Source organism: Uranotaenia lowii, chromosome 3 (assembly GCF_029784155.1).
Source record: "Uranotaenia lowii strain MFRU-FL chromosome 3, ASM2978415v1, whole genome shotgun sequence".
NCBI lineage: Eukaryota > Metazoa > Arthropoda > Insecta > Diptera > Culicidae > Uranotaenia > Uranotaenia lowii.
In genome coordinates, this window is record NC_073693.1 from 73,291,201 (window position 1) to 73,309,225 (window position 18,025).

General features: G+C 37.5%; 1 protein-coding gene across 1 annotated transcript; it reads left to right on the forward strand.

The window, feature by feature from the left end:
* Positions 1–15,757: 15,757 nt before the first annotated feature.
* LOC129755638 (craniofacial development protein 1) lies at positions 15,758–17,069 on the forward strand. Its single transcript, XM_055752231.1, has 2 exons — positions 15,758–15,943; positions 16,038–17,069. Exon 2 carries the CDS (start codon positions 16,039–16,041, stop codon positions 16,897–16,899), a length of 861 nt encoding a protein of 286 aa, XP_055608206.1. The 5' UTR covers positions 15,758–15,943; position 16,038; the 3' UTR covers positions 16,900–17,069.
* Positions 17,070–18,025: the final 956 nt, after the last annotated feature.

The window sequence follows — 18,025 nt, forward strand, 5'->3', positions numbered from 1 at the left end:
TTTTGCTGGAAAATCAGCAATCGAGTTGTCACATTGCGGAGTCCGTTTGTTTTCGTACGCTGAAGCAAGGTGAGACTTTATTTTACGAATTTTGTTTAGATTAATATAATTATTTTTATATTCTAGCAACCAGACAAAAGTCAAGGGTGAGTTTTTATTGGACAAATTTCATAAAAGATACTAATCAGAGCTCTTTTCTCAGGTAGCGAATGATCAACACTCTGGCACAAAGCTGCCACTCCAGAGCCGGTGTTGGAAAATTATAAAAATAAGTTCTTGAAAATAAACAAAACGTAATTTGAAAATGGAAGAAACTAATTCTTTTTCATTGCTCATTATATGCACAGCCAGTATTTCATATTTAATTCAGAATTGAAATATAAATTTGGTACTAAATACAGCCGGTTGTTTTAAAAGAAATAGCTGGTTTCCAGCAATGTGGATTGCTGATTTTCCAGCAATTTGAATTGCTGGAAACACGCTTTAACGTTTGCTGCTTTTCCAGCAATTTAAATTGCTGGAAATTTTGCTGGAAAGTCAGCGGGACAAAAACCAGCAAAATTTTGCTGGTTTCCAGCAAAAAAAAAATTGCTGTGTACATCTCGCGTGAGCTTTCATTACGTCGAATGAAACAAAATGTAAACAAACAGTTTTATTACGAAAAAATACAAAAACTGACATCAACTAGTCACATTTTTTTTTTTCATTTAGAATATTTGGAGCCTAGCCAACATATTCTATTTGCGAAACACAAATTTTAAAGTTGTTTTGATAACTTTTTCAGCAGTTTTCTGTGAATTCTTACGATGTTTCATACGACATAATGAAAGCTTACGCGAGATATATTTTTTTATATTTCTTTATTTGAAACGGCTCATACCTTTGAGTTTTAAGGAGCCAAACTCGTTTTGTGTTTATAACAATTGAATACTTAGGTCTAGCACTTTTCGTTTAAAGAGGAGAAAATGCCGCCGACCGTGGCCTAGAGGATAGCGTTTCAGTCTTCTAAGCCAGAGGTCATGAGATCGAGTCTCGGTCACGGCATAGATAGTACACTTTCTGTGGGCTAGTGGTGTTAGCATTAGTAAGATGCTAGCCATTATTTCCTTGAAAGATGTACGCTTTAGTCTTAAGTAGAATTTAGATCTCTGCAAAGAAACATGAAGTTTCACTGAGATCATATATGTGTGTGTTCGTTAAAAAAAAATGACAGAAAGGGAAATAGGAAATTAAAAAGAATTATAGACGGAGATCGATAGCTTTTAGAAAAAGATAAATTTCGAACATGTAGTTCAAATCTAGCACAGCTAACACATCCCTCAGTGGAACGGAGGGTGGTTTCTTCCGGGCCCGAAGGGAGTCTATTAAATTCGTTCTAGCGACAAGATGGACCTCACATTAGACAAATATTGATGAATTTAAATTGATTTTTGAAAAATTAAAAAATATGAAAGCACCGGGGGAATATGGGATTTTTTAGTTGCCTGAAAGCACTTTAAATTTTTATGTTAAAATCAATAAATGTTTTCACTTGGCTTATTTTCCCAATAAATGGAAAAATGCCAAAGTAACTCCAATTTTGAAACCTGGAAAAGTGCTTCAGAGCCTTCAAGTTATCGACCAATTAGTTTGCTTCCTTCTTTAAGTAAAATATTTGAGAGAGTTATTTTGAATAGAATGATGATTCACAATAATCACAATTCTATTTTCCCTGATGAACAATTTGGTTTTCGTCATGGACATCCTACTTACTACACATCAACTTTTGAGTGTAACTAATATGATTAACGCTAGCAAATCTGAAAGTTATTCAACTGGTGTTGCTCTTCTAGATATTGAAAAAGCTTTTGACAGTGTGTTTGGCGCAAAGATTTAGTAGCTAAATCAGCTCGATTTGATTTTCCTGTATATTTCACCAAAATTATTCAAAATTATTTGACTAGCCGAACCTTACAAGTAAGCTATCAAAATTCATGCTCTGAAAGGACACCCATTAGAGCTGGTGTCCCTCAGGGCAGTATACTTGGGCCAATTTTATACAATATTTTTACTTCTGATCTTCTTGATGTACCAGAAGGAAAAGGTAGAAGATTATTTGCTGATGATACTTTGCTTCCAGCCAAAGGTCGCAATTTACAATTGGTATGCAGTAAATTGCTACAAAATTTAAATTCCTTTTTGAATTACTTAAAAATGTGGAAAATTTCTCCTAATGCTTCTAAAACTCAACTTATTTTGTTTCCCCATAAGCCAAGAGCCCAATTTTTAAAACCTAATGAAAATAATTCCATAACTTTTGATGGGGTTTCATAAGAATGATCTGATCACGTGAGGTACTTGGGACTCACACTAGATCGGAATTTTACTTTTAAAAATCGCATTGAAGATATTCAATCTAAATGTAATAAATACACTAAATCTCTTTATTCTCTCATCAACAGGAAATCCAGATTGTGCCTGAGGAATAAGATGCTGATCTACAAACAGGTGATCCGATCAGCGATAATGTATGCAGTTCCGATTTGGTCTGGCTGCTGCGCGACGAGGAAGAAAGCCATCCAGAGTTCTGAAAATGATTTTGCGGCTTCCACCAAATGATTTTGCGGCACAGCACCAAAGATCTTCATCGGATTGCGGGCATTGAATCGATCGAAGAGATGGTCAACAAAACCATCTCTAACTTCAGAGGCAAATCGATGCAGTTTTCCATCGCAGAAATTCGTTATCTTTACAATTAAGCTAGTTTTTAGGATTTAGGATTAAGTTTATAATTTTTTTTTGCTCTACAGGATATTCTCCTGTATATCAACTGAATCAAAAATTCGAACTGATCATAATTTATCTGAAAACTTAAATTACTTTAATAATGTAACTTAAAAGTAATGATCAAAAGACTAATAAAGACATATTAAAAAAAATTAGCTCGCGCGACTCTACGGTGAACCCAGTATCCAGAAGGTGTGACGGAAAACTATGTAAATAAAAGAATTAAGAAGACTATTGAGACTTCCATAAGCAATACCATTTCGATAGTTTAAAATTTTCAAAGACTGTTTGAAGTCTTTCAAAGCCAAGTTTGTAATTCGAATTATTTCCTTTATTTCTTCAAAGGAAGAGAGAAGAGAGATGAAACTCGAATTCAAATCACAAATTTATTTTTCAATTTTTCCCCATATTCACTTCCTGGTTTACAATAGTGCCACCTGGGAAGAAAACGTGTGAAATTTTGGATCATCGGTAATATGTTCTTCACAATCCACAAAAAAAAATTTATTTCAATGATCAGGAAATTTTCATAAAACCTCAACCAATGTTCGATCGATAAATCTTAGTAAAAGTTGTAAACCAAGGTTGCAAAGCGAAGAATTTTTAGACCGATAGCAAAGATGTCGTTAATAAAATCCTGATTCATCCCTAGCTTTTGAGAAGTGAAGAAGAAATTAAAACGAATAATTTGCATGGGCCTATCCGGAGTATACATGTTCACCACATGTAGGCTTCAAATCATCCATACCTCATTGTAAGGTTCAGTTGGTACCATCTCAATCTCGGTCCTACTTCTCCTAAATAATGGTGTACGCTAATAAGTTTTCCTCGCAAAAATGCTCTGTTGATTTTTTTCAATATCTGTAAATTTTCCCCTAACTTTTCTAATCATCTTTATAAATATTCAGTTCTGATATTCTTTTTCTAAGAATATAAATATCTACGATATGTCGATGTTAAAACTTACAAGATTTCAGATTCATAATTCCAATAAAGATTACGAATTGAACATATTTTTAACAGTTAAACATTAATCCCTGAAGGTGCATTTACAGTTCTTTCGAACGTGAAAATGAAAATACTTATATTCTTCAAAAACTCGACTATGCTGCATTTCATGGCTGCGAAACTAGGTGGAATAGATGCGGAATGGTTGAATGATTATTTTTGAACTGATTTCCTTGTTCAAAACCCTTTAACATTGGTTTTATTTCGATTCCCCCGATTTTCACTGCGGAATATTTTTTCCGCGTTCACTGACATTCCGCTCGAAGTGTAAACGCACTGAGCGAACGTGAAAACGGAAAACGAACAAAAGTGGTGAATATAAATTCCGCGTTCATTTTCACGTCCGAATGGCAATGTGCATTCTGAAAAAAATTTCACCGATGACGGAAAATTTTTTTGCTCCATAAAAATTAGTTTTAAAATTGCAAGCACATTAGAAGGCAATGAAAGACTTAAAAATACTACGAGTTTGAAATGAATCGCATTAGATTTTTTTTCTCATGTTAAAAACTCACTTGGGCACCATTTAATTGTACCTGTTGGGAGTGTTTCTCAACGAATAAATATAAACAAGAACACTGCGAATGGCCAGAGTCCATAAAAAAAGTAAAATCAGCTTTGTTCAAATGTGTGCTTCAGAAAAGGTATAGAAATAATTTCAAAACTCTTCAAAATTTTGTTTTAAAAAGAACTGAAAAGCAGCAAAAGTAAACCGATGCATTTGAATTTCATTAAATACTTTTTTATACTTTCATTTTATGTAAAAAGTAATTTTGATAACCTTTTTTTTAGCAAATTTTTAATCAAGAACAAAAAGAATAGGCTATTTTGCATAAGTTATTCATCACGTTTTTTCAATAAGTTTTTCAAAAAAAAAAAAACAAACAAAACAAAGCTAGTTACTCTTTGATAGATAAATACTTTTTGAGAGTCCTCAAAATTCATAATTCAAATTTAAATTCATTGTATTCACGGATAAAGACTTTTGGATTTTTTTTATATCAATCGTTTTCAAAGATGAATATGGCTTGAAGAAGAATAGGTTTTATTTTTGGTTCTTTATATATTTCTTAAGAAATTTGAATTTAAATTTGAACACCGGTTCGACTAGTATCGATCAAAACATTGGTTGAATGATCTATCATTTACCGATCGAAACCAATTTCGGTCTGTCATTGAACAAACTTGTTGCTAATTTGGGAGATTTGACCGATTTGACATTTCACTGCGGAATATTTTTTCACTGTGGTGAGTTCACGTTCACGTTCGAGTTCGAGTTCACAAGACATTCAAGTTTTAGCGTGTATGCGCATCGGATGTTTTTTTTCTTCTACGCGTGAAAATTTGAATTTTAAAATCGAATCTAACCGGAAATACGTATCTATTCGGAAGTATCGTGTACAAAATCAGTGACGATAGAGTTTTAGAAGTGTTTTTTCCATTATTTGACTTCGGAAAAATCAAATCGCAGTTCGTGAACCGAAAAAGAAAGGCGGAAGGACGTCAGTGAAAAGTGAGGTTATCACAAACGATGGAGGGTGGACAGGATCCCCCTGATCCGCCAGGAACAAGCAGGAACCCAGGAGACAGCCATGAACAACAGCCGAAAGAAACGGAATACGAGGAGATTTTCTATACCGCTACGGACTCTGCACCTTACCGCGTCTATTTCGAATCCGCCGACAAAGCATCCGGAAAACTAAACAAATTCGCTCTCGGTAGTACACTCAGAAAAATGGAAAGCTTCAAAAATTTTATTACTGACATGAAATATGTTAGTCAACGGAAGATAATCGTTTTTATGAGCAGCTACGTGAAAGCGAACAAACTAGTTGAGCAGATCAAAAAGGATGGAATGGGATATAAAGCTTATATCCCCAGACACCTGATTTGTATAACAGGTGTAATAGTAGGAATCCCGACCGACATTGACCTGGAAGAAATCAAGGGGGACATAGAGTCTGATGTCCCAATCCTAAGTATCAACAGGATGTTCAGAGGCAAGGAGAAAGAACCTATCAACCGCGTGCGTATCACCTTCAGAGCACAGCAGTTACCGGAGGATGTGAAACTTTTTTGTTGCTCAGCAAAAATCCGACCATTCACTCCATCAATCATCTTGTGCGGCAAATGTCTTCGATTTGGGCATAAAACGACCAATTGCAAAGGAGCAAAACGTTGCGAAATTTGTTCGGAACGCCACGAGGAGGCAGAAGAGTTTGTTAATTGCCAGAAACTTCAAAGGTGCGCTCATTGTCGAAGCAACGAACATAATTCTCTTGATAACAACTGCCCTGAAAGGAAACGGCAGCAAGACATAAAGATCCTTATGTCAAAGCGAAACTGGACATATACTGAGGCCAAGGAACAAGTATCTACATCGTATCGTAATCCATATGCTCCACTTCTGAACGCGGAAGAGTTCCCTACACCGATGGAAAGTTTCGCCAAAGTAACGCGAGGAAACTTTGCCAGGAAAGATGCCATGAGAGAAGCTTGGATCAAGACCAACGAAGAGCGCCAGGAAATTCAGCCAGCCGTAAAACTACACAAGGATCAACCGAAACAAACGAATAAAAATTTCAAAAGAGCCAGAATGGAAGATTCTCGCTCTAAGCCAGAAGCTAAATCTACGTTCGAGGAGCGGGAAGAAATAATTGCGCCAGTACCAGGAAGCAGCCGTGGTACAGCACTCAACAACCCACGAAAGGTCCAAGTAGACGAAAAATGGGAAAATGCGGTAAGACAAGCACAATTAAATTTAGATCGTAATTACCAGGAAAGGATGATGTCATTCTATTCTGAATTTATCAATCTTTTGGGACCACAAGAAGAGGTCAAAACATTATTTAAAGATTGCACAAAGAAACATTTCAACCTAGCAAATTCAGTTGTTTTAAATAAAAATTAACTATCTTTGACTCTCGATAGCGCTAACTCTCTCCAAATAAAATCTGTTGCATATGAAAATTGTCCGAAACAAAAATGGCTCAAAAAACCGATTTCAAAATACTTCAAGCAAATGTGCAAAGTTTCGTAACAAACAAAGCAGAAATTCAAAGAATTTTGTCTGGAGATGGTTTTACTGCTGCCTTACTGTCAGAGACATGGACTAACGAAAACTTTGAAAACACCAATAAATACAATTTTCCCAATTACCACTTTGTACCGCATTCTCGAAACGACAATTACGGAGGAGCGGGCATTTTACTTCAAAACACTCTAAGCTATCAGAGATTACCAACACCCCAACACCTTTCTGCGTTAACACAAACAGTTAGTATTCGTATCACGCAGTTGGATTTAATACTTTGTTCGGTCTATGTTAGTCCATCGATCAACATAAATGATTTCGAAACTGACGTCCAAGCTATTTTCACTAATCTGACGCAAAATACAAAAATCATTCTTGGTGGTGATTTCAATGCTCACCACACAGACTGGGGAGATGATATCTGTGATGCAAGAGGAGAGAAACTCGTTGAAGCAATAAATAACAGTAATCTATTGGTAGTCAACAACGGTAGCAAGACATACATCCCTTTACAACTGAACCAGCGACCTACTGCTATTGATGTAACTATGTGTTCTGCGAATTTGATAGATACGGTACGTTGGATGGTTTTGGACTATGGTATTGGAAGTCACCATATGTGTCTGGAAATCTCGTGGAAAAATAATTTACATTGCAACAATAAACACTTCTACAACAAAAAACTTATTCGCCAAGAAGTGGCTGCTTTAGAACACTACGACTTTGACAACTTTTCTGAACTTTCGTCCAAAATGAATAGCATACACAAGTCAAGCAAAATGAAATGCAAAAACACCCCAAAGTTCTGGTGGTCCGACATTGTAGACGAGGCATGGAAGGACAAATCTGAGGCTAGAAAAAAATTCAATCAGATCTCTACAGTAGATAACCTCTTAGATTTCAAACGAAAGGCAGCCATTTTTCAAAAGAGGAAAAGAGATGAGATACGCAAAAAATTCGAAGAGTTCTCTAATGAGTTCAACCCTTTCACTAGTTCGAAGGAACTATGGCAGAAAGTGGGACGTTTAACCGGCAAACGTTTTTATAAAAAAGAAAACTGTTTATTACACGATGACGAAGCTATGGCAGAGACGTTTTTGGACACACACTTTGGATCACACGACCCACAACCATACGAAGAACCACTAAATGTACTTACAAATGGCTTGCTCGTTAAGGAGTCGTGGCACAGAATTCTAGCTTCCAAAAAGAAGACATCAGCTCCTGGAGAAGACCACCTTTCTTATGAGCTACTGGCTCATTTCAAACCCGTGGTAACTGAAAAGATAATATCCTTGATCAACGAAATGTGGATGAGAGGAGTCCTAGAAGAGAGCTTGAAGGTAATAAAAGTAATTGCCATTCCAAAACCCGGTCGTGACCAAAGCACCGCAGCAGGTAAGCGTCCAATTTCATTAGTACCCACTTTAACCAAGATCGCTAACACAGCAGTATTGGAACGTCTGCAGGACTTTCTTGACGTTAACAATATACTGCCAGAAACCTCTTTTGGCTTTCGCAAAAACTCCTCAACAAATACATGCGTTTCATTTGTCCTTAACTGGCTGAAACAAAGTAAGCGAGACAAATTCACAACTGCCATGATATGTGTCGATCTGTCAAATGCTTTCAACGCGATCAAGGTGGACAAATTGGAGGAAATTTTAAAACATATAAAAGTTCCACATGAAGTGCTTCGCTGGGTTATGTCGTTCCTGAGAAACAGGACAATAAATTTTCATATGAGATACAAGACGCTATCAAGGACAATCAATAATGGTCTTCCACAGGGGGATGTCTTGTCACCAACCCTGTTTAACGTCTATACAATTAACTTACATAAAATCGCACATCCAGATGTGATGCTCGTTCAATATGCAGATGACTTCGGGATTCTTATTCGAGCAAAGCATTTGCAAACTCTCAACGAAATCGGAGAAGCATATTTAGCCAATTTTGCTGAAACTGCCAGAACACTAAATTTCTCTATCAACCCAGAAAAAACCAAAACAATACTGTTCCAACACGGCAACAAACAGCTAAGTGTACATCTCAATGGTACTTTGTTGGAATCTGTAAGATGTCACAAGTACCTGGGCATAATTTTTGATCGCTACCTTAGTTTTGGGATACACATAAAAGAACTGCGGTCGAAAGTACAAGACCGCTTAAATATGATCAAGGTACTCAATGGGGTAAAACATGGCGCCCATCCGGAATCGATGATAAAAATACACAGGGGACTCTTCCGGAGCATAATGGACTACGGTAGCTCAGTATACAACAACTCCTGCAAAAGCAATCGTAATATTCTTGCAGTAGTAAACAACCAATGTCTTAGAAAGGTCACGGGAGCTACAAGGAGCACACCGAGAAACGTGATTGTCGCTCTGAGCGGTCAAGAGCCCGTTGATCTTAGGCACGCATATATTGCTTCTAAGGAAATTTGTCGACACATGTCAAGAAACAATTTAATTGCTCGTCAACTAAAAACAATCCAACTACCGGATGATGTAAGTAAATGGCATCAGTACACTTATCAAGAAAGGATTTACTGGACGAATAAAGAAGTATTTGACTGTATCCAATTGACCGAACGCTTCGAAAATGTGCATGGTGTTGAAATTTTCCCGACTTTGGAAGGCTTAACGGGTTCAAAACAAAACTCAAACCCCTTGAGGCTGAAGCAACTGACACTCTTCGTTATGAATGGAAGATATCGAGGTCGTGGTCGTGTTTTCACAGATGCCTCAAAGGATGGAAACGTTTGCGGTGTTGGAGTATTTGTTGAACAAACAAGAACGCGGTTATCTCAACGTCTCGAGAAGGAAACCAGCATTACCTCTGCGGAGTTGATCGCTATTCTAAAGGCAACGGAATTAATTGAACAGCAATGCCTCGAAGGATCCGTCATCTACACCGACTCGCAAGCATCTTGCATGATGCTCCTCAATGCACTAGAATCCAAGGAAGTTGAAAGTATTTTTGTACAAATCCTCCGAAGTTGCTCAAAACACCGAATCACCATCCAATGGATACCAAGCCACGTATCGATTGGTGGAAACGAAGTGGCTGATGCTTTAGCCAAGCATGGTCTCCAGTCGAATCAGGTGATTTACAACATGTACATGCTGGCTGACGGATTCAACTTTTTAAAGAAGTCTCTTGCCGAACACACAAAAGAATGGTACCAACGTTACTCGTTAGAAAAAGGAAAGACTTTTTATTCCATACAACCAGATTTTTGCACGGTTCCATGGTTCGTGGGAAAAGATTTAAAAGGAAGGGACGTTCGGCTCCTAAATCGCTTGATGGCTGGCCATGACTTCTCTAAGTATTGGCTAGCAAAAATGAAAATTCGGGACGATGCTAACTGCGAACTATGTCAAGAACCTGAAACCTCAAATCACATAGCCCTCGCTTGCCCACGTTTCGAATCATCGAGATTGAAGTACGATTTTCACAACAAATATTCGAACTTGGAGGAACTATTCAAATCAAGGAACATATCGCATTACGAACAAGTAACAAGATTTTTGAGCGAAATCAAAGCAGATCTATAAATTTTAAAAAGCTGCAACACAGGGCATATAGTCGAAGTTACTGGCCCTTAATCCAGAACTGCTAGCAGATCATCGATGCTGCATAAGCAGTTCAAGTAAAAAGAAGAAGAAGAAGAAGAGTTCACAAGAACTGTAAACCGGGCTTTACTCGGACATAAGTGTTATCGTCCAAAACTGGATTAAAGATTTGAATTCCAATTTGTAGCCAAAATATCGACGATCGATGAACACTATAGGAGCGGATCTGTTTTGGACGATAACACTTATGTCCGAGTAAGTGATTAATATTCAACTGTTAATCATTGGAAATATGTTTTATGCTTTCCTACATTCAATATTTTGGTTCCTTGAAAAAAAATACATAGTATTTGAAACGTTGCATGAAGCACATACAAGCATTTTAATCAATTACCGATAAAACCGAAAAGCCAATACATAAGCTTGAAAAGATTACAAATTCAGATTTTGGATTCCTATATGATCTTAAATATTTATGAAGAAGGCAACTAAAACTAGAAAAAAAATTATAGAGGTAATTTTTTACAGATTTAGCTTCAAGGAGCGCTTGGGCGTTAATCCAGGTGTCAACAGTTTTTTCACCTTTCACAAACTGTAAGCAACGATACGAGTGGTCGGTTTCTTATCGCTAGGCACAAAAACCATTTATTGCGATGACTGAAACTCGAATGAATGAATAACGACCGTGAGTCACACTCACATTTCGCTCTATATCTACACTCAACAGTAATAAGCTGCCGACCGATGAAGGAAGTTTCTCAACCTCCTCAACGCAACTTAGCTTAAATGGAAATAGGAAAGGAAAAAATGTGTACCTATCAAAAAGCGGCTGTTGATATTCAGCTAGAATTACAAGGAACTTGTTGAAGCTTTGTTCTATTGATCCAAGTTTGTTTGAAGAAATAATAGTACGTTTGTATTATTTAGACTTAGCTATTTAGATTAATTATTATGAATAGATGAAGAATCTTCTCTAGAAGAGCTTTTTAATATAATGCTGGGTTTCGGATGAACCGATCCCTATGAATGATTTGACTAAGTATTTACTTGCCTTTCTATCAGTTTCGTCAGCCAACGCTTGTGATGACCTTTAATCTCAGTTCGATGGTGTACATTAATGTAGGACACACACAGATAGGAGTGATTAGAGCGAGCTGAAGACCGTAGCGTAGCGTAGAGCACGGAAGTCTTCTTCAATTGAGGATGGCAGGAACAATCTTCTCTAGTCGATGTTTTTGTTTCCTTCTGCGTATGCTTGTTTTCACACTCAGGGTACCCCCGCTGAGCTTCGAATGGCCAACGTGCTAAGGGCTGAGTATAAATTCCAATTTCTTTGTACACCGAGTCCGTTTCCTTACACACCCGTACGTGGCTTCGACTCGGTAGGTACCGTATCCAAGTCCCAATTTATGAATAAACTGGCACTAATCTAATCCACCTATAGCTAGAGACTGTGTGCACTGTATATATACGTACGTATGTAGATATGCTATGGTGCCTAATTATTACACAGCACGGCCTTGAATGGTCCGAGAAGGAATGTTTTCATAATCATCCATCATTGACTTGCCTGCTCTTCAGACTTACTTTCGTTCCGCTGGGCTCAACACTTGTTATCTTCATTTCCCTTTCTACATCCCTGGCGGAACAACCACTTGCTTCGGCACTAAATCCACCGAGTCACCAATTGAAATGCTTCCATTATCATTTTTCTTCGATACCCAAGCATTCAGTGACATTTTATTTTCAAAACATTTTCCGATACTAGGTGTAGCGTTCAACAATCGATGATTTTCTTCCCCGTAATTAATTATTCCGTTTTGGTGTGCCAGCCAGCTATTAACTTCAATTATCTCCAGTAAATCATCAATCGGTATCCAAGAGCTGCAGAAGCCCCTCCAAAATTCTCCAGGAAAACAAATCACAGAACACTGCACCCTGGACCCACCAAGGACAACTTTATCATTATCCGGATCGAAACGCAACTAATGGCACCCGACCGATCTCGACAATCATAAAAACGAATCGTAATCACACCAACATTCACTATAAAACACGACGATTGCAAGCAATGAAAACGACACTACTTAATTGTTCGAAATTTCAATTTATTCCTGCGCCCGTCCGTCGTATAAAGGTTTTGCTGCCGATGGATAATCCTTTTTGTTTGGGCTGATGCATTTGCTGAGCACTTCAAAATCCATTATGAAAAAAAAACACTCGATATCGGATCGCGCACCAAAAATTCCTCAAAAAGAATAAGAAAAGTGACGTTTCGTTAGCGTGACAGACGTCAAATCGGTTTTTTTTCTGCTGCGACCTCGTGTCGGACTCACGAGAATTCCTTTCTAATCTATTGAAAGGTAAATTATACCGCAAGAATATGTAAATCTAGAGTTTTTTTTTGATTAAGTCGTATGAACCACATGTCTTGTTTCGAGAAAATTGATTTTGAAGTTTTGTAACACATTTTCAATTCTAGTATTTTAAATATAGATCAGAAATGTCCAACAAATGTATAAACGTTTCAAAAATAGATAAGAAATGTTCTAGTGTATTCGATATAGGCATAAACTTAGTAGTTCGAGAAAACAAGCACTTACAACCTTTTGCATTATGTGCTTGGTGTTAACGTCGTTTTGTTAAACTATACATTTAAGCCTAAAACATGATTTCTTCCGTCTCATACTTCATTGATGGCTGCTAACTGATTCAACTGTTAGCTTTCTAACATAATATGTCCCTTCTGTACAGGGGCGCAATAATTGGCATGTCATTTCGGGAACTCTTTATGTGGCAGTGTTTGGCAATCCTTAAAACAAGAATTAAAGGAGGAGGACTTACCTATGAATCTCTGGAGCATTGTCAGGACTTCCGTTGGGTGATACGCGCTCTACAGAATGACACGGCAGGTTTGGAACGGGCCCTGTCCAAGTAAGAACCTATACTCCAGTGAAATATTTTCCTTTTAACCACTGCAGCAGCCTGGAATTAACGGTTTGTGGTTATTTTAATCGATTTTCTGTTTGCATGGAACTCTTACAAGCAATTTCCGTCGAAAAAACTAAACACTACTATACTTTGCACCACATTTTCGTTTAAAATGCGAAAGGTCGCTTAAACCGAACTGCCGAACTGTTGTTTTGCGACTTTTTGCATGCACGCCAATTTAGTGCGATGCAAATAGTCGTTAAAACCAAATTACACTTGAAAATGAGAAAGTCTTTATACGTCTTAAATTCAAATCATGCTCTAAATTTTATTTTTTGATCAAATGACACCAAATTTTTACCAAATGTAGAATACATGTATTTCAATCGTTTGCACTAAATAACTCAATTTTGTTTATGTTGGTTCATACGACCTAATCAAAACAAACTCTAGAAATATTCGGCAGCTTAAACACCAGTACCCGCGGGAATCACGAGATCGGAGATAAACATATTTTAAAGAACTCGAGTTCGATATGGTGAAAATTTCGGTTGTTTAATAAAGAAAAAATCACCGAAGCCCGGTTAATCGGCTCTTGAACGGACTCCGTTGATTTGTTTCTCAAGGAATATTAAGGAAATGATGATCGCAAAAACAAACTCCTGTATGAAATGCATGAAATTTGGCGGGAAAAAGAGATATTTCCGAATGAACGAAGAAATATTGAAAAAAATATCATAGAATAAAATGGTCACAAACGGCCTTAACCGAGGATGTGTTTTCCAAACGAAAAATATCCGATAACTCTTTTGAAAAATTAAGAATTCCGCTCTATAATAAATAACAATTATTCATTCAAAAGGGATACACACAAAGTAACCGAAATAAATCTGTTATATTTGACAAGTGTCAATATCTTAACAATTCTTGCTCGCTAAATTTGAAATACTCAGAGCCCGGCTACCTTTTACTCAGACGTCGCCACATGTATGAGGCAGCCGTCGGCTGATCTTAATGAACTCAGAAATCAGCGGAAAATTTACTCAGACGTCAGAAAATTCGGCACTCAGAGAACTCGAGTGCTTGAAGGCGACAACTGAGTAAATGATGATCAGTTTGTGCGAGGCGGTCGGACTTGGTTGTTTTCGTGCAGCAAAAATTTGAAAATTTACATGGTAAGCATTCATTTCAAAGGTCATTCTAAGCTATTATCCGATATTATTTTTATTACAGGGTTCTGTGACGAAAGTGGTCCAAATACAATTGCCATAACTAAATCTATTACGGCATAATGGGTCCCGGCCCGGGAGACAAAACCCGACGGGCGAAAAAAAATTATTTTTTTTAAATAAATGTGTATGCACAACATTTGAACTTTTGTTATTCATCAAATCAACAAATCAATCATTTGTCTGGAAAATAATATAAGATTAACTATTCTAGAATGAAAAAAGCGGCCAAAATCCGCTTCAGAATTATTCGCGCATTCTGAGTAACCATGGCTCAGTTGTCGCGAAAATGGCTGTTAGTCAGTTCTGAGTAAAAGCCGTTTAGTCAGAACTGAGTAGGTGCGGTTTTGGCGACAACTGAGTAGCCGTCACTCTGAACTGAGTAGCTGAAAGTTAGCGAGTGGAGTGCCATGTTTGTCTTTCATTTTGAATGCTGACTGTTTTCATATTACCGAATGGATGACCAATCTCCCTTGTTAATATTTTGGCAACAAAAAATTTCGAGTTCCTCTGAAAATCTCGAAAAAAAACCTGCGTTAACACTTACCGATATTTTTTCTCTAACCGTTAGTTCCAAAGCAACGGTCTATCAAACGTGGTTATGTTTAACACCATGGCTAAGGATAAAAATATTCGAGATATTTTTTATGTAAACAAAACAATACAAATCATATACAAATGAGCCGTACTCACTTTTTGGAACCAGAACCACAGAGAACTGCGTGCCAGAACGTCAGTTCCCCTTTGATTCCAATGGCATGTTGGTACCAAAACGTCAGTGCGGAACTGCAATGTCAGTTCGAAAATTTTCATCTCTTTCAGGCGAAATACAGGTATTGTAGACTCCTGGATTTTTGCATTGAGGCGAGCAGAATCTTTGCTGGCCTGCAGTTTATATGAAAAATCACCATTTAAATTTCATCTGATCCGAAAATTAGTGTCGGTCTATCTATTTTACTACAGATTTGTTCGATATCCTAATAATTTAAATAGAAACTCAATTACAGATTAGATATTTCTTTGAAAATCAGGACAATTTAAAAAATCAGGACGGCCTTTCAAAAATCATGACAAATCCTGATTTATCAGGACACCTGGCACCTCTGCGATGCGCGAAAATGAAGGCCGCTGTAACTAAACTGAACTCCGACAAGGCGGCAGCTGATTTGCATGTGTGCGTTGAAGGCACAAATAACAAAAAAAGTTCAACATCGGCGCGAACAGAAGTCGCGGTTCGTGCGTTTCATTCATATTCATCTCTTCGCAGAAGCTCGGCTATCGTCAACTTATTAGGAATTTTTGAAGTTCAAATCGAATTCGGTAGATTTATTTTTATTAGGAACTGTTTGTTTAGCTTCATCTTCCAAAATAAAATAAATTTAAGCTGCGTTAAGGTAAGTTATGCCTGTCTAAAGGTTAATTCAAAAGTGTGGTACGAACATGGTTGTCCATATTGATTATTCAATTCGAATAAAATTCATGTTTCAGAATGTCCAAGAATCCAGAGGATTATCCCAGTGACAGTGACGAAAGCGATGAGGATTTCAAACCCGACAAGGAAGAGGTCCAGTCTGGTAGTGAAATTGATTCCGACGATAACCTGGAGGAAGAGGACGATGATGACAAAACCAGTTCCAGAAAGCGGAAAAGGAAAGATGACAAGAGCAATAACAAAAAGGCGCGCAGTGCCGATTCCAAAACTAAACCAAATTCCCCGAAAAAATTAGACGAATTGGATGACGACGACGAGGAACAATTAACCGATGCTTTGTGGGCTGATTTTCTTGCTGGCACCGATAGTAGTTCCTCATCAAAAGTAACGGCTAAGAAGGAACCATCCAAAGCCACCTCAACCGTGGTTACCAAAAAACCTTCCGAAACCAGCGTGTCACAAACTGCTGTTTCCAATAAACTCTCGGAATCTGCTGAAACTCGAACAGTTACAAAGATTTTTGAATTTGCTGGAGAAAAGGTTGAAGTTACGGAGAAAATTTCCTGTGCTGAAAGCGTAAAATCTAAACCATCCCCTTTGTCCGTCTCGTCCGGTGCCAATGGAGCTGGGGGGCTTCCAAAGCCAGCAATCGGAGGATCAGCTCGTCCTACTTTAGGGAGTGGTGGACTTGGATCAGTATTAAATCAGATAGGCAAAAAGAATAAACTAACCACCCTTGAGAAGACCAAGCTCGACTGGAAACAGTTTAAAAGCCACGAAGGTATCGAGGAAGAACTCGAAACGCATAACAAGGGAAAGGATGGGTATCTGGAACGCCAAGACTTCCTGCAACGAACCGATGTGCGGCAGTTCGAGATAGAAAAGTCGTTCCGACTTACTAAACGAAGTAATCGATAAACGAGCTGCCAAAGTATATGTAATGGAAACTAAATATGCTATGTACGACTTAACTGAATACTAAATAATCAATCCTATTTCTCAAGAATACCAGCTTGGTTTATAACTGATCTAACTGATACTTTTACTCAACACAAATACCGGAAATAAATCATTACCTTCTATCGTAATGGTTAGTCTATTAAAAATTTTCAATCCGAACGTCTTGATTTAACACATTTATTAATAGGGGAGATGAGGGCATAACGAGCACCCGAGGCATAATGAGAAGTCCATTTTTCTACATAAGTACGTATTTTCTTAAACAATTTTTCATGAGGACTTGTTTCGTACTACCTATAGTATTAATTTTTCACCAAGAAAGAAATATCCTTTTCATATTTACAGAAATATTAAATAATAACCAGCAAGGTTCTCAAGTGACGAAAATATTATAATTTTTGAGCACCACCAAATAAGCTTTTATGACCTTTAAATCATCTTGATCTGAAATGTACGCACTGCAACATGATCTACACATTGTTTTTCAATTTTCAGCATCATAAAATTTTTGATTTTTCACTTTAATCAATTGTAAAACGCGTTTTTACTTTAATTCGTTCACTAGAGGCGAACAGAGCACTTTCAATGAAGGCATATTGAGCATTTTCTGCCGGGAAATCTAGCAGCGAATTCGACTCGATGAAGTCAATTGAGTAATAGAGCTACAGCTTAATTTGTATCGTCTGACGATTTGGCCTATTGGTAAGGTGTCGGAGAGGTAATCAGTAGACTCGAGTTCGATTCCTGTTCGAGGGGATTTTTTTTTGCACATACCATTCATGATTGATTTTTTTTATTGTTACATTATACGGCTAATAGCATCAAAGCATCATCCGTCAAACAAAACACCAGAAACATAATGTATGAACTCAAAATTAACCAACCGAATGGAAGCCAAACTAGCGCAAAACTGGCTAGCGAGAAAACGGTATCTCCTTTGAAGACAAGAATCTCTCGAATAGACTCTGGAAAAAGAACTTCTACAACCAGCCAAGCCTCACAGGTCACTCCTTTAAACGAAAACGCCGCAAAACACCCTGATCGAAGCATCAGCCGAAAACGAAATTTGCCAATCTCCCCTACA